Source organism: Neopsephotus bourkii, unplaced genomic scaffold, assembly GCF_033783945.1.
Source record: "Neopsephotus bourkii isolate Nb327-2 ecotype Australia unplaced genomic scaffold, CSIRO-AGI_Nbou_v1 NB_234, whole genome shotgun sequence".
Taxonomy (NCBI): Eukaryota; Metazoa; Chordata; class Aves; order Psittaciformes; family Psittacidae; genus Neopsephotus; species Neopsephotus bourkii.
This window is the reverse complement of record NW_026900744.1, coordinates 4,279,223-4,298,739: the sequence shown is the minus strand read 5'-3', so window position 1 is coordinate 4,298,739 and position 19,517 is coordinate 4,279,223. Positions and strand designations below refer to the sequence as shown.

General features: G+C 51.7%; 1 protein-coding gene across 1 annotated transcript; it reads left to right on the top strand.

Moving 5' to 3' along the window:
• Positions 1-3,354: 3,354 nt before the first annotated feature.
• FOXE3 (forkhead box E3) lies at positions 3,355-4,503 on the top strand. Its single transcript, XM_061344724.1, has one exon. It carries the CDS (start codon positions 3,355-3,357, stop codon positions 4,501-4,503), a length of 1,149 nt encoding a protein of 382 aa, XP_061200708.1.
• The last annotated feature ends 15,014 nt before the right edge of the window (positions 4,504-19,517 follow it).

Here is a 19,517-nt window from a genome sequence, read left to right as displayed (position 1 = left end):
CTGGGACAGTCCTTGGATGAGGAACCAGGACTCCCACCCCCGGTTCTTCCTTGCACACCCCAGGCATGGCTGAGATACTGCTTCATGACTAAAGGGGAGAGCTTTGCAAACAAGGATGCTCCAAATGCAACTCTGCCCAGTGCAGATACCTAGGTACTGTTTCACCCAAGACAGGGCAAAAACACTGGTGTCTGAGCATGGCCTCATTAAAGAATGTGCACATCCCACCAAGTTACCTTCACACTGCATGCAGTTCAATAGAAGATTACTTCGTTTTGGCCAAGCAAATGCATGTTTTCTAAACCATGTGGTTGCAAAGAGCAGCTCGGAAATGTGAGCTGGATACCACTGATGTAATCCCTGCTTGGGTGCATGGAGTGCTTGGAACAGCAGCTCTCTGAGGGTGCACAGCCCCTGTTCCTCTGCAGTAAAGCAAGTTCACCCATGCTGTAATGTGATATTTCTAGAGGAGAGTGCAGCTCTACTGCAAAATGGTTTGGGGGCTGAAGGTAAAAAAGCAGTGAAAATCATTCTGCATACTCTGTTAGGATTAACTGATTCAGAAGTCAGCAGATGCTGGCAAGACTCACACATACTTAGTAAATGTGATTTATTTCTTCCTTGTCACCTCATTTTAAAGAGAGATCCAGATTGCGTTTGTTTGGTAGCCATCTTTATTATAGTCTTCTTTTTATAAAAGTTCTGGGCCAGAAAAAGCACCCTGAGTGAGAAAGCATATGTGGGAATCTGAGTCTGTCTGGTTTGGCTTTCCTTATTCGATGGTAAAACACAGTTTGTTTCCTGCCTGCCTCCGTCCCGCTGTTTTATCCGCCTGTCAAAACTAGTTTGACATCTGGGTCCTAACCCAGTGAAGTTGAGAGTGATTTGAATGGTCCCATCAGCTTTAAAGTAACTACTCACCAGCTGGAGTCTCAGCCAGCCCGAGATGGGGCCTGGGCTTCTCCCACTGCGTATAAAATGACATAAGATCAGGGCCTTGCACTGTAAACACTTCACACAGTTGGGTCTTCATTCTCCGTTGTCCAGCTGAGATGTCTCTGTGCTAGATGTGATCCCAGGTGCAGGCAGCTCCAGACCCAGCCATACTGTTGGGGTTTCATTTCCAACTCTTTTTCTAATGTTTAGACTAATAAAAAAAGGAGAAAGTGAGCGATAAGCAAGGGTTATTTCATTTGACTGAATGAAAAAAGCCGTACCTCTTTCATACCCCATAACCCTTTTCCCTCCCCAACCCATTCTTGCAAGATCAGAATACATTAAAGTCCTTGTATTGACATGAAAATCTCACCAGCCACTGTCTGCAGAGCTGAAAGTTTCCGTCTCCTCTTGGGTGGGAATTTTCTTTATGCATCCCATGATCTTTAGTGACTCCCTTCTCAGGCATCTGTGCTGCTGCCCTCTGTAGTGAGTGGAAAAGTCAGATCCCCTGACTGAAACTAACTGGCCACATTCAGATACTTGCTCAATTTCCGTGTGAAGTATGAATCCATTTTCCCCTCAGCTCTCCCAAGGTGAAGAAATGGTCCCTGCTGTGCCCTTGATATGCTTTTCTCCCTGAAGATTTGTGTCTTTAAGGCTTTGTTTCATTTTTTCTCACCTGCTCTCTGCCCTCCAATCAGTGCCTGCTCTCCTGTTGTTATCCTCACTTAGCAGAAGGGAATCTGAAGCAGTTTACTCCAACAGCAGACCAGGGCTGGACCCAGCATGGCTTTGTTAGACCCACGATTCTCTGCTTGAGCCCTGGGGAATGGAAGAAGAGCCGCAAATACCCGCAGGCAAAATAAAGCAAGAATAAAACCACATGCAGATGCAAACGGGAATGAGCGATGGTGGGAAACAACCTGGTTGGTGAATTCAAAACCACTGGGACATGCTTAAACAGCTGAAGAATCTTTTCCAAAAGGTTGGCTTGGTTTTCGATTTAAAAAGGAAGCGGGGAGATGATAGAACCTGGTGGGATCACCTATTCACTTCTGTGAAAAAAGACTTTTATCCTGCTCTGCTATTGGGAGTACTTTCAACCACATTACAGGGGTAAAAGCTGTGATTTTTACTCCATATGGAGGAATCTGCTACTGCATTAATGGTATAGACATTTCCATCTGTCCTTGCAGGACACAGACATGTAGCTACATACAAAGTTGTGATCTGGCTATGGAAGGTCCCCCTGGTTTGTCCAGCCCACCCTCATGCGGTGACTCCCCTACCTGCTCCAGGCTGGGCTGTCCATGGATGGACATCCATCTCAGAGGTGATGCCATGCACGGCAGCAATGGGTGAGGATGGTGTGAAAGCCCATGGACTGTTTTGGTGCCAGTAGAGCAGCCAGCAGCACTCCAGTTCTGGTATCGGCTTATGTTGTGGATGAGAGGCTGTGATTCTGCCAGCCAGCTCTGGGGTGTGGGATGAGATCCAAAGAGGTTTTCCCTGAAACCCAGCAGGGTTTTCTGAGGCCCGTGTCTTCCTTCAGCTTCAGCCATGGGTTCAGCCCCTCTTCAGTGACAGAGAAATGCCTACTTCTATCTGTCCCCCAAATGCAAGCCCTGTCCCGCATCCCCTGCTCAACCTGCAGGAGGTACATGCAGGCACCTCCAAGCTCTGTGGATCATTTTCCTTTCTCCTAAGGGAAAACAAAAACCAAACCAAACCAAACCAGCCAACCAACTTTTTCTCAGGCTTTCCTTACCAAGAGGTCTCACCAGGCTGCAAAGCAACTAAACTGAGTGGCTTGGTTTTGGAGAGAAACCCCCGGCTGGGCCCGCCTCTGAGCGCTTCTCGCAGGGTAAGAAAGACAACGAAATCCCAGCGGTGGGGAGATCCCGGCCGTGGGTTACCTGCTGTGCTGCTGTGGGGGCTGCCTGCCGCACCAGTCTCGCCCCGGTCTGGCCATGGGGACTCGCTTTGTTCGCTTTTGCCCCTGGGAGAAAACACCAGTTAAAAATAAAGTCAAAGACGGCCCGGGAGCGGAGCCGGCAGCAGCGCTGGCACCCGGGAACCTCGGGGAGGGACCGCTCGGGGGCATGGCTGTGAGGTAGAGCCTTATGGAGAGGCAGGGGGATTTAGCCATGGGATTCAGGACCCCTCCCCAGGGGCCTCCTCCTCCCCTCCGGGGAGAGGGGCCGGGGCGGGCCGGGCACAGCACACCCCTCTGGGGGGGCGGCCGCCCTATATATTGCCAAGCTGCTCAGGACCGACCTCCCTATCACCGGGAGCTGCCGCTGCGCCTGCCCCCCTCCCTGTCCCCTCCCTTTCCCCCCTTCCCTTCCCCTGGGGGGGGGCTTTTTCTCCCGCAGCCCCCCCATTCTCCTAGGAGGAGGAAGGTGAGGGCCGTATATGAACGCGGCCGGCTTCCCCTGCCTGCGAGCCATGTGCACACTGCCGGCGCCCAGCCCCGCCGCTGCGGCCAGCCCCGGCTCCCCCGGGCCGCCCCGGGGGTCTCCGTCGGTGAAGCCGGAGCCGCGGGGAGTTGGGAGCAGCCCCCCGCCGCCGCCCCCCGAGGAGCCGCCGCCTCCCGCCGGTGGCCGCCGCAGGAAGCGGCCGGTGCAGCGGGGCAAACCCCCCTACTCCTACATCGCTCTCATCGCCATGGCCATCGCCAACGCCGCCGAGAGGAAGCTCACCTTAGGGGGCATCTACAAGTTCATCACCGAGCGCTTCCCCTTCTACCGGGAGAACCCCAAGAAGTGGCAGAACAGCATCCGCCACAACCTCACCCTCAACGACTGCTTCGTCAAGATCCCCCGGGAGCCCGGCCACCCCGGTAAGGGCAACTACTGGACGCTGGACCCGGCCGCAGAGGACATGTTCGACAACGGGAGCTTCCTGCGCCGGAGGAAGCGCTTCAAGCGCACCGACATCACCACCTACCCCGGCTACATGCAAAACTCCAGTGCCTTCACACCCCCACCCACCGGCCGCCCTGCAGCACCAGCAGCCCCCTACCCCAACACCCTCTGCTCGCCTGGCTATGGTCCCCAGCTCTCCAGCACTGTCTTCCACCCCTATGCGGCAGGGGCAGCACCTCCAGCACAGCATCCCAGGATGTTCAGCATCGACAGCCTCATCAGCGGGCAGCAGGCCCTGCAGCCCTCGCCACCGTCTGAGCTGGGCCACCCATCACTGGGCTTGCCCGGTGCTGAGCTGACTCCTACCTGCTCCACCGGCAGCTCCGAGCCTCCCTGCTTCCAGGCGCAGCCTGTCAGTCCCAGCTTGTTGGGCCGAGCTGGCCCTAACACCTTGGCTTACCCCTATGCTGCCTCACCCCCACATCTGCCCGTGGCACAGGGCAGCTACTCACCAGGCAGCCCGCAGCTCTATGGGGCTCCCAACAGACTGTCCCTGCCGGCCATGCGGCCCCCAGCCTGCGCTGAGCACAGTGAGCAGCTCCTGGGGCTCTCCGCATCGTCCCTCGGCCAATTCAGCTCCAGCAACTCCTACATGAGGCAGCCCAATTTCCCTGCTGGCCTGGAGCGGTACATGTGATGGGGCCAGGGGAAGCTTGGCTGGATGGCCCAAAGCTCCCATAGGCAACTCTGGACATATGGACTTCTCCTTGCCATGGGGATCGGCTGGAGGTGGGGTTGGGGGTCCTCAGGTTCTGGCTGCGTGCAGACACGCACTTATGGGGGGACCTAACTCATCTCTTTCTCAGCTTATGTTTAGCTGAAGGAAAGGTGATCTATTTTCCTGCCCCATCCCCTCTTGGAAAAGACGCTCTCTGGCTTTGTTTGCCAGGCAGGTCTCCCCATGCCCAGGGGGTGTCCATTCCCCACAGCCCGACCCCAGGGATGCTGTCTGCATCAGGGCACCTCGGGACGACTCTGGAGCAAGGAGGAGCACACCCAGGAGGTGGGTGCACAGTGCAACCGCAAGAACTATCTCACAAATGGGCTTTCTTCCCTGGGTTCCTCCTATGTAACTGGAATGAAAGTTACTAAAAAGACAAAAAGCAGCCACTAAACCAATTCACTGGATTTTAAATGAATATTTAAGATGTTTATATTTTTGTTTCCCTGTAGGAAAAAAAACCCAACACTGACTGCTTCTTTTTGCTATTTTAACAAATAACTTCTACTGTTAGAAAAGACTTTATTAAAATAAAGCTTTTCCTTCCAACATGCCCAGTGCTGCTGTTCCTCTGGCTCTGGCTGGACCTTGGAGAGCGGAAATGTTCAACCTTGTAACTGGTGGCAGACAGAATCGTGCTGTTGTTGTAACACTTTATAGGTCTTACATTGATAGTCATGCTATTTTATTATGGGTTATTAAAAAGTGAATGGTAACTAACCACTGCTGAGCCATGCAAAGGCTGAAATAAGCTCCCCATCACCTGCAAGGCTCGCCTGTGCAGCTCTTACTGGACTTGATGGTTTCCATTTGCATGGCAAGGAATGCATCTTCCCTTCAAGGAATCCCTTGCAGGTGAAATTCTGGTTTAGCACATCACATTAGGAGATCGTAGCTTTCCTTCCTGGCAACAAAATCAGTCAGAATTCCAACCTGTTCACTGGCCGGGCTGATGCTCTGTATTTACAGCACTGCCTGCCAGACTCTCTCACCAGGTTTTGAAGGCAGAATTCCCCATCCCTGGATTTAGCTTTTTCAAATTTATACATCCTCTGGGTAAAAATGACAACTAGGAATTCTTTCCCATTTTTCAAGGGTGTTCTCTGAAGCAGAGGAGTTTGTGGTCCTTATTGCATCTTCCTCCTGCTTAAGGAGGAGCTGGACAGCAGTTGAGTTTTGTGGCAAACTGAGCACCTCATTCCCTGTCTGCTGGTCATGACTGAAAGCAGGATGTACAGGCGGGTACCCAAGGAGTCAGCTTTGCCCACAGCTTGGAAGCTTATGGTTTTCCATTCTTTTTTCCTATGTGGTCGGTAGAAACTGAGGGTGTTTGGGGCTAGTATGAGTGGGAAGGGAAGAAAATGCTTTTTTTCTTCTTTGCCTTCTTAAAATAGGGGCTTCATCTGTCTCCAAAACACAGATGTAGCCCTGGTCTGCTGCTTTCAGCTGAGCAATGGGCTCTGGGTCTCCTCTCTGGTCCTTCCAGCTTCACCTCCTGTAGTAGCTTCTGTGGCTTTTCCCTTTGTGATAGCCCTGCTCGGAATGGGTGTTGTGAAAAAACTTATCCCTTCAAATACTTCGGGTCTTTACAGAAGACATCCATAGACAGCGATCTATGTAGTAAAAGTTTATAGCGTGCCATTCCCGTCTATAGCATACTGTCTATATAGATGTTGGAGGGATGCTGAAATAGCCACTTGCAAGGACAGTCAATAGAAAGGACACTTATCACAGCTCACATTCATTCCCAGGACCTGATCCTGCAATGCTTTGCAAACTTAAGCACTTCTGAAGCCTTGTCTAAGTATCCAGGCAGTCAGAAGCAGACATATGCCCAAACTGCTGGGTTTGCCAGCTTCTCTTCAGCATCAGTGGGTGTTGGGCTGGGACTCTGATGGGTTTGCACCACGAGCAGGATGGTTGCTGAGGTAGGGGAGAATCAAGCGCTGGCATGAAAGGAAATCAATGTGGGGTGGAAGGGGTGTGCAGGAGATGCTGCTGTTCTACTGGGGTGAGATGCACTGTGAAGAGACGGCTGAGCCGACACATCTCAGTCCGGCTGAGCCTGCTCCAGTCACCCTGGAGCCCTGCTGGAGCAGGAAACTGATGTCAAAATGGCTTTCCAAGTTTCTGGCATCTCTGGGTGTTTAGTGCTAGCGGAGCCATGGGGATCAGGGTGCCTAAAGGGCTGGGCTGTGCCTTGCTCCTGTCCCCTAGCCACCTGCATCATCTTGCCACAGGGCTCTCTGGAGAGCAGCACCCAGCTTCAGATGTTGGGGTTCTGCAGGAGACCCATTCCACACCCCAGTGCCTATGCAAGAGGGGTCTCTTCAGCCAAGGGAGCTTTGGCATGAAGCAGGAGTCACTGCAGGGGACTTGATCCCTGAAAACCTGGTTTGGAGAGAGTGGATGAACATATCCTGGTGTGTCACAAACACTGGTGTGCAGTGTTGGGTTTGCGTATCTCCTCAGAGCCCTGTGTCTCCCTGTCTTCCAGACAGCCTCAGCCCAAAGCCTCACGTGAGCAACAATAAACCACCCTCACCATGGCCTTATCCTGCCAAACAAGGTGGAAAGCACAGGGAATAGACCCCTTTTCTTCTTTTTCTTGTAGATATTAATCCTCACACACACAAACCTCTGGCAACTTGTATTGTGATTGTCATTAAACTAATGCCTTAAGAGTGTCTTCTTGGTTAACTTAATGTATCCCAACTAGGCCGTTAAGCTTGCATTTCCAAGCTTTGTTTACAGGTAGGGTGAATCTAGCAAATGAGTAGGATTAAAGTGTCATGTAAAGCATGAGCCTTGCTGGGACAGAGTAGCTTTAAGCTTTGTAAAGTTTATACCTGAACCCTCCATGTGTTTTAGCTTCTTTTCAATGCCCCTATTTAGTGAATAAGAGGGATTTGAATGAAACAGGAGTAATTATCACCCAGATTTCAGTTGTGAAGCCAAGTCTCCTTTGAAATCCTCCCCTCTTTACCTGGGGAGTTTAGGGAGTATTGAATAATGACAGTCTTAGCTCTCTCAGTCTTACACAAAAGCCAAAAGCAAAACTTTCTTTACTCTCACAGATTGTGGAATGAATATCACCCTTCAGAATGATGGCAAGGGGTCCTCTGGACGTCTCGTGGTGGGGAGAGCCCCAACTTAGAATCATAGATTAGTTAGGGCTGGAAAGGACCTTAAGATCATCCAGTTCCAACCCCCCTGCCATGGGCAGGGACACCTCACACTAAACCATGTCACCCAGGGCTCTGTCCAACCTGGCCTTAAACCCTGCCAGGGATGGAGCATTCACAGCTTCCATGGGCAACCCATTCCAGTGCCTCACCACCCTTACAAGAAAGAATTTCCTCCTTATATCCAATCTAAACTTCCCCTATTTAAGTTTTAACCCATTACCCCTTCTCCTATCACTACAGTCCCTAATGAAGAGTCCCTCCCCAGCATCCCTATAGCCCCCTTCAGATACTGTAAGGCTGCTATGAGGTCTCCATGCAGCCTTCTCTTCTCCAGGCTGAACAGACCCAACTTTCTCAGCCTATCTTCATATGGGAGGTGCTCCAGTCCCCTGATCATCCTCGTGGCCCTCCTCTGGACTTGTTCCAACAGTTCCATGTCCTTTTTATGTTGAGGGTACCAGAACTATACTACTGTATACCAGTACACAATACACCATCTTGAGCCCATGAGATGCAGAAGCAGGGGTTGAAATAGATCTTGAACGCTGAAGAGATTTGGGTGGTGATCTGGGATGTTGCCAAGACAGTCTAACTACTCAGGGAAGATCAGGCTGAATTCAGATCTCTCAGCCTGCACATTCAGAAACAAATAACCAAAATGAGCTGCCACTTGGAAAAAGACTCCTCTTTTTCTCTGGGAGATACTGACTGTTCAGGGAGGACCAGCCAAGCTGCCATGTCTGTCTGCACATGACAGTGTTCTGCATGTCTCATGCTTGTACCACCTTTCTGCTGCTTCCCTGAAGGTTAAAACAAACAGCAAGAAAGAGCTGATATTCCCAAGCCATAAGTAGTGTTTTCCATCCTGTTGCAAGCAAACACAGAATTAACTGGAATTTTAATCGAAACACATTTCCTGAAGAACTTGTCAGTCCCTCTGGTAGTGTTTGATTTTGCCTGGATGTTGCCAGCTCCCCGTTAGCAGTCCCAGTGTTGGGAATTTTATACCATAAGTAGCTTCTATTCTATGCAATGCTTTGCCCTTTGCAAATATGTGGCTTGAAGCCAGTCAGTAGTGTTTGTTTGAGGTCAAAATTGAGGCAGTGAAGTCAGACGGGGAGATGGGCAGTGGGTGCAGTGGGACTGGGTGAGATTTGCTTTAATAAACTAGCAGCCAGGAGTTAGCACTGCCCAAGCTCTGAGCTACGTATCGGGCTATAAGGGCTTTGTCCCCACCTCTGCTATTTTTTGGGTTGTTTTTATATGTTTGGGTCGTTTACATGTGGGTCCTTCATACTCGGGCAGGAGATGGTGATGCAGCCGCTGTGTTTGAGCAGGGCCAGAGCAGCCCTGCCCTGGGAGAGGAGTAACAGGGCTCGATGGCCCGAGGGGGCATAGACACCGTGCTCAGGCCAACACTGACCTCCAGTGGAAAGCCTTGGGAAGCCGCTCCACCCCCCGCCATGGGCTCAGGCCCCCGGGGTGGGTCTTAGTATGTACCGGCAGCATCCCGGCTTTTGAGGTCTGCCCTGTTCACGGCTGCGTGAAGGCAGGATGTCGTGAAGGCTTGGGTGAGATCGGGGTGAGGGTCTTTATTAAACACGGTGGGCTGGTGCAGCCTCCAGACTAGGGAATCCCTAAGCCACCAATTCCTGACTCCTGTGAAGGTTTCAGAAAGGAAGGATTTCTCTCGCTGTATCTTCTTTTACTTTCCCCCTAAGCATCCACCACAGGCTGTCACTGGAGACAGGATACAGGGCGGGATGATGCTGGCTGTCCCCATGCAGTTCTCCCTAGAGTGAAAAACGTGGAAACAGGTGGAAGCACAGCGACTAGCTGAGCCTTTAATTCCCAGTGAGATGAGGGGACGGTAATGAAGGAACACTTGTCTGCAGCCACCAGCCTCATTGGCAGCCTGACTTTGTGTTTGAAATGCGTTGTGTATATGAATGGCAGAGCTGCGAACTGGCCTGACTCTTACAGCACTGAAGAAGCAGGGCTGTGGTCAGGCAGCAAAGTGGCGGAGCCTGAGCATTGGCTAAGTAACACCTACAAGGTCTTGGGAGAGCATCCAAGGTCCATGCATTTGCACTGGGACTGCTGGAATGGTTACACTGCAACAGTTGGTTTTATGCATGTGTTGAACAAACTGTGCCATCCCAACACTAACAATCAGGCCTGCCTTGTAGCGCCTTGGGGTGCTGCATGGAGGAGTGGTGTTATGTACGCACTTGGGAAGAGTCCATTTTCCATTTGCATCAGCTCTGCTGAGTCAAAAGAAGCAGTACATCTGCAAAGGATGGGCCCAACTGTGTCAGGCATTTTGGGTGCTTTCCATCTGCACCACAGACATCTCGGTTCTAAATCTCCTTCTGCTAACCAGGTGTTGGAAACCAAACTGAGCTTGTAGATCCGTATCAGGAGGCTTCAAGTGGCCTAACCTGACTGGAGAGAATGGATCTCCAAAAGCACAAAATTGTCTAAGCCACTGTCTCTGGCCATCCTGGCTCTTCGCTCAGAGCAGGCCATGGGTTTCAGCAGAGGAATTAATCCACCAGTGCAGGTCAGGTCTTGGTTATATCCTTTTCAGATGTTCCCTGATTGAAAGACAAGAGGCAGTTGTGCTAAGGGGACTGTGCTACACCACAAGATTTTCAGGTTTAAAAAGATGCTTACATGGAGCTGTAACTCCTTAGAGCATACCATCCAGCCTTTGTCCATGAAAAGGATGTGTTTGCTGGTGGGAAAACAGAAAGCTGCTTAACTGATGTCATCGTTTGGAGCCTTTACCCTCAAGAAATAGCAAGTTTTGCCATCCCAAAGTCACAATTAGGGAACGTTTTCCTGCCAGACCTCAAACACCTCCCAGCACATCTACCCATTCCCTACATTGCCCAGAGATGGCAAAACCAGCCACTTGGCCAAGACGCTTCTTCAGGTCACCATGGAAGTGATGGAAGTATATGGTTTTGCTTCTTGCACTGTAGCCAGCACCCACGAGGTGGCAGCCAGGTGACACCCTGTCCAAGACCCCATAGCCCACCCTCAGCTCTCCTGCCCAGACCTCACCAGCCGCAGACCCCCTCCAAGCAACATTTACTCCTCGCTGGTTACTTATTGTTAGGTTTTCCACAGTGTTGGTTTAAGCTCGTATCCATCTTCCCCTGGCTTGAAGCCCTTTCTTTCCAGGCTGTCTACTGCTTGGATTCTCCCCAAGCTGATGCTCACCCTCTAAGTATAAATGCAATACAAAGTAGTTTCAGAATAGCATGCAATAGTGGCTAATTATTTGGAACAATTATACATAACAAAGACAGAGCCAAGCAGCAAGAGGGCTTAATTGTCTGGCCAAGCATGAAATAGCACAGGATTATCACTAACAGGGGGAGGGGAGGCAACGGAGGAGAATTGCCCCACAGAATAGGCAAGAATCCAGGCTGCTCGGGAAGGCAAAGTTTATTGAAGAACTTGAAAATTCCCCTTTGAAGCATCTTCTGAGATGCCAGAGAAGACATGAAAAGGATAATGACCCAGAATATGGGCTTAAGGGACAAATCCCCACACTGACAGACTCCAGGCCTACAGATGCTTTAAGCACATGCTTAAATTTTAAGCACATGAATAGTCCCCTTTGACGGCTCACGTGCTTAGAGTTAAGCTCAGGCATAAGTGTTTGTAGGATCAGAGCCCAGTTTTTTATTACAACTAGGCTCTTCTTGGTAATGACAGGAAATAAGAGACCTATAAAGTGCAGAAGCTCCTAGGGCACTGTTGCAAATCTCTTTGCAGCATTACTAGCAAGCGGCTGTGATGAGCCATGGGGACATCCATGTCTTCCCTCCCTGCCATGGAGCAGGGGGAACAAAAACTGTGTGGGTGGTGAAAGCAAGAAATGAGTCAAGAATTGGGCCTGAGAGCCCGTAAGTGTGGGGTTGAAGGTGACAAGGGTGCAGAATGGAAACAGGCTCATTGTTAAAAGCAAAAAGGTGCTGCAGATGTTGCTGGGGTTCAGTTTTGCTTAGAGGCCTCAGAGAGCAGCATCTTGGGGAGCTTCTGAAATAGTGACGAAAGCAGAAACCATTTTCATTGTAAAAAAGGAGAGAAAATACTGAAAAATCCTCCATAACATGAGCAAATCAATGCAACCGCAGCTCCCCTCCAGTCTTTGCTTAAGCACGTACCTGCTCTTGCTGCAGAGTAAGGTTTCTCTCATGTGGGATCTTCCGTGGTCTTTCTCCATATCTGAAGGTTTTTATTTGCAAGCATTCCCATTTTTACAAGAGAGCTCCCTGCTGGGCAGTAGCACTTGTCCCCCTGCTTGGACCTAGATCACTGTTTTTCAATTATCTTTAGGGCTGGAAGGATTTGTTTTTATTAGTGAGACAACAGCTTTGTGTTGGTGACTGCAGCTGTGCTATTCACTGGTGGTGGTAGAAATAGTGGGAGGTGTGAGGTATGGATGCTGTGGGCTTCAGCGGGCTGCCTCTGACCACAGGAAGGTATGAGGACTATGGTGTCCCAGACCTACAACCATGCCTGAAGGTCTGGATGGGGTGCCCATGACAGCAGCAGTGTAAGAGCAGTCCAACCTGGGAAGTTAGACATGAAGGAGATTTTTCCTCTAGGAAAAATGAGTGGACACGTGGATCTACCCCAGAGGAGGCCAGACTCCCGTTGCTGTGCTCCACAGAGTGGGAGCTATTGGATGAGGATATGACCTTGTCACTGCCTCCCTTAGTGCACCAGGGCCATCACTTACCTCAGGCATTGGCACCCATAGGTCCAGGACTGCTGCTAGCAGCCACTGGAGGGCATTATATAGTATATACAGCCTTATCCTTATGTGTAGCGTCCTTACCTTTCTCAGAGGCAGACATGGCAAAGAACATGTGCTATGGAAACACTCATATTTCCTTCTCCTTCTTTACATCCAAACGCCTATACCAGGAGGGCTGGACATCTGATACCACCTATGGACAAGGGACAGGTCAGCGTGTCCCAGCGTGGGCTGGCATGGCTTTCAAGTGCCTGGGACCTTCACAAGCCACCCCGATGCCTTGGTGCATCGTCAGCCCACTGCAGCATGCCTGTGCGGCAGCCAGCAGCAGCAGCGCACGGATGGAGGATTTTCCCTGGAGCCAGAGGTTAATTATGCTTTATTGGATAATTTTCAGCCGCCGGTCCTGGCAATAAAGGGGATTTCCTCTAGATGGCACGCTTATCTCTGCGCTGGGAGGGAAGCCCACCAGCCTGCTTCCCCCGCAGGACCCCAGCGATGTATTTTCGGGGAGCGGGTAACTTACAACCTCTTACAACACAATTTTAAGGCTCAATATCTAAACTGTGAAGAAGCCTGGAAAACGGTAATAAGAAAAGAGTCATTTTGTAATGAGTGTTTGTGAGATTCAGTTATAGCTGGGTGATGCTGAGTATCTTCTCCTGCAGAAACGATATCTCTCCCAGTAATGTAAAGCCAGATGTGAAACATCAGCCTTTCCTTCAGTATTGTTTGTTTCATCCGAGTGACGCAGCTTCCCCTTCCAAGCAAGACTAAGCACAGGCTCACCTGCAGTAAGTGAAAGAAGGGGTGTTGTGTGTATACATTCAGCTTCAACACCCCTCTTGCCTCTGTGCAGCTCAGGGCAACATTTTCTTCTGATGGTTTGCAGAAAGGGGCAGGAGAAGTTGACACCTATCTGAAGAGGCTGGAGGTGGGTTTCTTGTGTGCTCCTTTTCCCTAGTGTGCACTGCAAAACACCTATTTTATAGAGGTGTAGACCTGTCCCTTGCAGCCACACTGATGCTGCCACAAATGCAGCCTGGACTGTGTCAGGGCTTTGTGTCCCAGGGGCAAAGCAGGGATTAGATCCTGGTCCTGGACCTGAAGAAAGGAGCTGCTGGGGTGTGGAAGTGTGGAAGCCAAGCTGTGGGGTGAAGCTGTGACCCAGTGGCGATGCAGTGGAGGAACTGGCATCACCAATGAAGCCAAGAGTCACCCTTCTGTGCAGATTCAGCTCCAGTCTATTACAGTGATGCCTTATTTGATACTGTTCCTACCTGTCTGTCCTTCACTAGATAGGAAGATAGAGTAAAGGGGTTTGGTTCTGCCTCTGCTCTGCATGGGTGAGATACTTCACCTGCCCCCTCAGGCTTCAGGTTGCCTCTGTTTACTCAGCTCCTGCCAAAGATGGGAACAGAGAAAAGGAGCCCTGTGATATATTCCTGTGCAGATGTATTTGAGGTCAAGAGGCAAAATATTTCTAGGAACATCTTTGCAAGGCAGGTCTGTACATATCAGCATGTATGTGCAGGGATGATTTTTATAAGGATACAGCAGATTCACCCCAGCCTGATCTCCAGCTGGCGATTGCTGCATACTTCCAGACGCTCTTATCCCCAGCCATTTACTACATGCAGGAAAGGAATATAAAGGAGTCAAATCCTCAAAAGACTGGGAATTGTCCCAGTGAAATTATATTCTGTTAATTTTCCACCTTCTCTGTAATTTCCATCTTTGAAAGCCCTTTCTCCTATATTCTATATTTCTCCTATACTGCTCCTGGCCCCCAAGCTGAGGGTGCTCAGGTGGTGTTTCTGGCAGAAATGGACTTCTGCAAACTCAGAGGGTGAGCTGGGCATTCGGGCTGCTCAGCTGTCGAATGCAGAGAACTCAGCAGCAGGGATTTCCCGGGCACGTTTGGCATGATCAGATGCTGACATGGAAAACTTGGACTCTGAAACTTCATCACGAGTTTCTACACCCTTGTGAATCTGGCCATTTACTTGGGTTCTTGCACTGGTGCACCCAGTTTTGGAAAATCTGATTCCCTCAGACATCCATTCCTCAGACCCCCCAAAGAAATCCTCTCTTTTAATCTCAGGGATTTAAGAGAGAAAGAAGTGAGTTGGCAGGCTTGTTTTCACAGGGATATTTTTCCTTGTGTGGTAGGCACAGTTACCAGGCTGTTCTATACACGTTGCCATGTGCCAGAGCATAATTGCTTTCCACACGCATCAGCCTTTGGCTAATGTGTTTTTTATGGCAAGCAGGAGAGCTGGCTTTGGTGAGTCTCAAAAGTACACCTGGTGGTTTATGGCTTGAAATCACTGCGTTCCCCTCACTCGTGTAAGTGTGCGTATCCATCTCTTTTCATCTCATATGAAAAAAAAAAAGCTTATACCAAGCCAGAGTTAATCATTTGAGTATTACGCTGAGTATGAGCTCGCTGGGCTTCAAATCCATGTGGGATGGGATCAGTTATGAATGGAAAGCAGCAAATACACATTTTAAATAAAGCAAGTCCAAACCCAAGGTCCTAAAGTCAGCTCACAGCACAGAAATAGATGGATGTGTATAGGAGGAGAGGAGTTCCCTGCTCATCTGAAGACCAGGAAAGACACAGGTGCTTGTTCTCCAGAGCTTCATAGGGTTCAGCCACTTACATGGGGTGTCTGGGGAAAGTCTCCCTTGAAATCCAAGGCCTTTTTCTGGGGTGGGTTTTGAGACACCTGCATTGAAAATCCAGGTCAACCAAACCGAGCTGTCCAACACCTGAGAGCTGCAGGGATGAATATAAACACCTGACTCCAGTGGTTTCCAGACTGGAAATTTCATACATCTCGCACTATCTGGCACCACCATTCCCAGTAACATCCCTGTGCTGGAAGCTCTTGGTGCGCAGGCTGCAAACTGATCTTTGCAAGCTGGAAGCTGGTGGTACGGGTCTGGAAAATAGGTTGAACTGCAGGGAGCACTGAAGGTCTGAGCCTTGGATATGGAAAGAAGAGAAATAATATCAAAGGAAATCACATAAGTGGAAAAAGAGCCCCCTGGGGCAGCCCAGGCAGCAGCAGGTCTGTCTTGTTCATGTTTTCAGAGAAGTTAGAGGTCAGCCAAGCTTGATAACGAGGTAATACAGAAAAATCCATCACTGAGCCTTGGGGGACTTGTAGATGCGGTTCTCATCAGAATAAACGAATTTAGATGCTGCTCAACAGAGGAAACATAAACGATTATGTATCACAAAACCAACAGATCATTTGGAAGCATCTGGGAGCAACATCGACTGGGCTGGAGCTAAACCCAAAGCATTGCCCAAAACAACGTTCGGAAACACCGCAGGGCCCGATGCTGCCCTTACCCGGGGTTTGCCCCCGGTAAAGCCCAGCAACAGCGATGCTCCGGTCACTACCAGATGCGTTAGGCGGGGACATGGCCAGTGCCAGGGCGGGAGCAGCGATCGCACCGGGGTCGGTATCCTGCCCTCCCTTCCACCATCACCCCGGCAATAACGGTCTCTGCGGACAGGCAGGGAGCAAGCTTTTCCTTGTGGATAAAGAATTGTGCCTGATCGCTGCGGTCGTTCTGCAGGTTGCAGGGGCTCCGAGACGCTCCCACGTTGCTCCCAAGGAGCAGGAGCACAGGACACTGGGGGATTCACCTGCTATGGGCCGTCCAAACGCCGGTCCTACACGCCTGGCTCAAACCCCTCATTAAGACAGGCTGGATAGACAAAGTCAATTTAAAGGAGAGGGGGAAATAATCCTGATCGGCTGATGGCCTTTTATTTTCGGCTTGTTTTTTTTCCCCCTACTTTTTGGAGACTCTCGGCACCCCGCCAGCTCTCAGCCCCACGCACGTTTGATACCGCAATTTAACGTGAAATGTAAAGCAGGATCGGGTTAAAACGGGAGAGGGGAAGCAAGGCTGTCTGTAATGAAACCCTTCAGAGAGGAAAGCATTCAAAATCTGCCTCAGGAAAACCGCTTCCCTCCCTGCCCTGGGAGCAGTGGGACGATGACAAGGCAATCCTTTCGGGTAGATCGATCGAGTTTCTTTTTCGGGACATCGCATCATTTCTCACACCGGCATACACACCCGTGATTTAAAACTCACCCCTCGATCCGTGCGCGGGTGCACGGCCGGGAGCGTGTGTGTGTGAGTACGTGTCTGAGATCCGACCATCTGGTTTGTTTCAGCCCAAGGTTTTCCTTTTCTAAATCATTTCGGGACTGGTGTAGTTTAGGTCCTTTTTCTCGTTTTGATTTGTTTCTACAGGCGGTCTTGCGTGGCAGAGCCGCGGATAACACCGCCTCGGCGAACGGGAGCCGCTCGCAGATGGAGGGACCGGGACTCATTCCCTGTCGTTTGGTTTTTTGGTTGTTCCCGACTTTAACGGGGACGATATTTTGCCTTGAAACAGGCAGGAATTATGCTGATGGTGGCTGATCGGGGCATACTATTTCTCGACCTGCGGTGGCTCTGGATGCGCAATGCTGGGGGCGGAGGGCGGGGGGGAAGGTCCACGCTGGAGCGGGACAAGGCAGCGGCCGCATCCCATCAGTAGCAGCCTCGAATCGACCCCTTCCCTCCCCCATCATTTTCGAGCTCATCGAGATCCCGATGCCCATGAGTACAGCGGCAAACACACACAATCCCAAACCCTCAGTTGCCGGGGGCTCCCCCCGCGGGCTGCCCGGCGCTGCATTGCAGGCAGGGGGGAGCAGGCAGCCGGGGCAGGGCAGGGTGGGGGGATCATACCCCAGGAGGTAGGCACCTACATCTGTTTCACTTCGAGCAGTGAGGGACCAGCCTCTAGCCAGAGTGACAGAAAGGCAGCCTCCCTGCCCCCAGGGCGCGGAGAGGCGGAGGAGCATCCCCCAGGCGTTTGCTACCCTCCTGCCCTTCCCCTTCGCCGCCCTGCAGAGGCACAAGGCGCAGCTCCCGTCGGTTCCTCGCTGCCACGAAATGCACCAAGTGGAAATTCAATCGCCCCGTTGTGTGTGTGGTCGAAATCTCTGGCAGCTGCTTCGGAATTTTTTATGACACTTTCGTTTATGTAGGGGAGGCATAACTATTATTTTACTTAATAAAAATGGAAAGCGGTGCGGGTCTTTTCCCTCCTTGCTCTCTTCCATTTGTTCTTCCCATCGCCCCTTCCGTGGGGCTGATGAACAGAGAGTTTAAAATGAAGACGTAGAAAAGATGCGGCGTCTCCGAAGCGCTTACTCATGTTAGCTTATTATATGTATATATATAAGAAAAAATATAAGAAATATACATAAATGCAAGTATATATAGCTGAATACATATATACACACATATGAGTGGGAGATGTATGTGTATGTGTTGCAAAAGTAGGTTATCAGCACTGGAAGAGTATAAAAGTGAAAGAGCTTAGGAAAGCTCCTCCGGCCCTGACACACGTCTGCGGGGCAGAATTCCCACTTTCCCGAAACATTCTCAGCCCCGTTATTCATCTATTTTCTCCCCTCCGGTAGATAAATCCTCCCCGATTACAGCTTTGGTGGTGAGGGAGGAGGATGCGACCGGTACCGCGCAGAGGCTCTGAAATAGCTGCTTCAACGGGAGATGTGCTGGAGAAGCTCCGGCCGCTCCTGCCCGCTCCTCGGGGTCCCCCCGAGCTTGACGAGCCTGTGGACCGAGTCGTTAGGGCTTGAGTAATTGTGACCGGCATTTGGAAGCGGGGCCGCGCAGCTGTTTGGCCCGGCTCCCCGGTATTAGTGCTGGAGATTTTATCACCAAATGCTCGCACCTGTTAACGGCAGCGACTGGCAATTCATCACCGCAGATTCTCACACTGCTGAACGCGGCCCTGGAGGGGCAGATCTGCCCCTGGCACTCCCTTGGAGGAAACCATAGCCGTCCTCCCTCCTCAGGCATCCTTCTTGGGGAAGGGGCTATGTGTTTGCGGAGCCTCAAAGGGACGGGGAAACCCAAACGTACGAGCGTGGTTCTGTGTATGCGAAGCAGCGTCAGTGACAATCGGCTGCCACAGTCACCCCATGGGGTGCGGAGTGGGCGGCTGCAGCCGTGGCCGTGTCCCTAGCCTAACACCGGGGTGGCCGCCTCGGCCTTGCCCTATGAAGGCGGGCAGCGGAGCTCCGCCACCAGCGGGGACGCTGCTGAGGCTCCGGGGGACATGGGGTGACTCTGGTCACTGGGAAATCCTCCCGCTTCGGCTGCAGCCCGCGGCACAGCGGGTGTCCGCTGCCCGCTACCTCCCTGCCAGCCATCGGGGGATGCTGCACCTCAGGGGGAGCGATGGCAGGAGAGCGGCAGGCAGGAGATCCCGAGGCCGGGGGAAACTCCCCGTCCTTGGGGCCTGGCCGAGCTCCGGGTGGGCCAGCTAGGAAAGTGGTACCCGGCCGAGCCAGTCCCGTCCAGGGATGCGGGACGCAGATGCCATCCCAGCACTCGCCGTCACGCACAGCTTTAGCTATGGTTTATTCGTGAGGGGAGAGAGGATTGGCCATGCGTTGCTTCCCACCTTCCACCCCGCACCTGCCATGCGGCAGCATCCCTTCCGCGGGTGCGGGCCCATGGGAACCCTCGGGGAAGGCAAGTCTCCAGGATGGGTGCTCCGGAGTCAGTGACGTGTCGGTGACATGAGCGGGTGGAGAAGGGGAGCAGGGATCCCCAAATTCACACGACCCCTCACGGGTACCGAGGGGTCGGCCCTGACGGATTGAGGGTCTCCAGCCCCGGGGTGGGCAACCCTCAGGAGGGAAGGGACCCTCCGTAGGCCCCGGCGGAGGGAGGCGGCCGCCTCCTCCCGTAGGAACGGGCCCTGCGAGCCTCCAGCCGCGGAGGGCGCTCGGGACAGGGAGGGGAAAGCTTTATGCAGCGCCGACCCCCCTGCAGCTGCAGCCGGCTCCAGGCGCAGCCGGAGCATCCGAAAGCCGGCGGAGCGGGCAGCGCCTTTCCTCGAAAGCATCCCT

Bases quoted from the DNA above. Each gene is read 5' to 3' on its own strand.
- FOXE3 (XM_061344724.1), top strand. From the start codon at position 3,355: ATGAACGCGGCCGGCTTCCCCTGCCTGCGAGCCATGTGCACACTGCCG.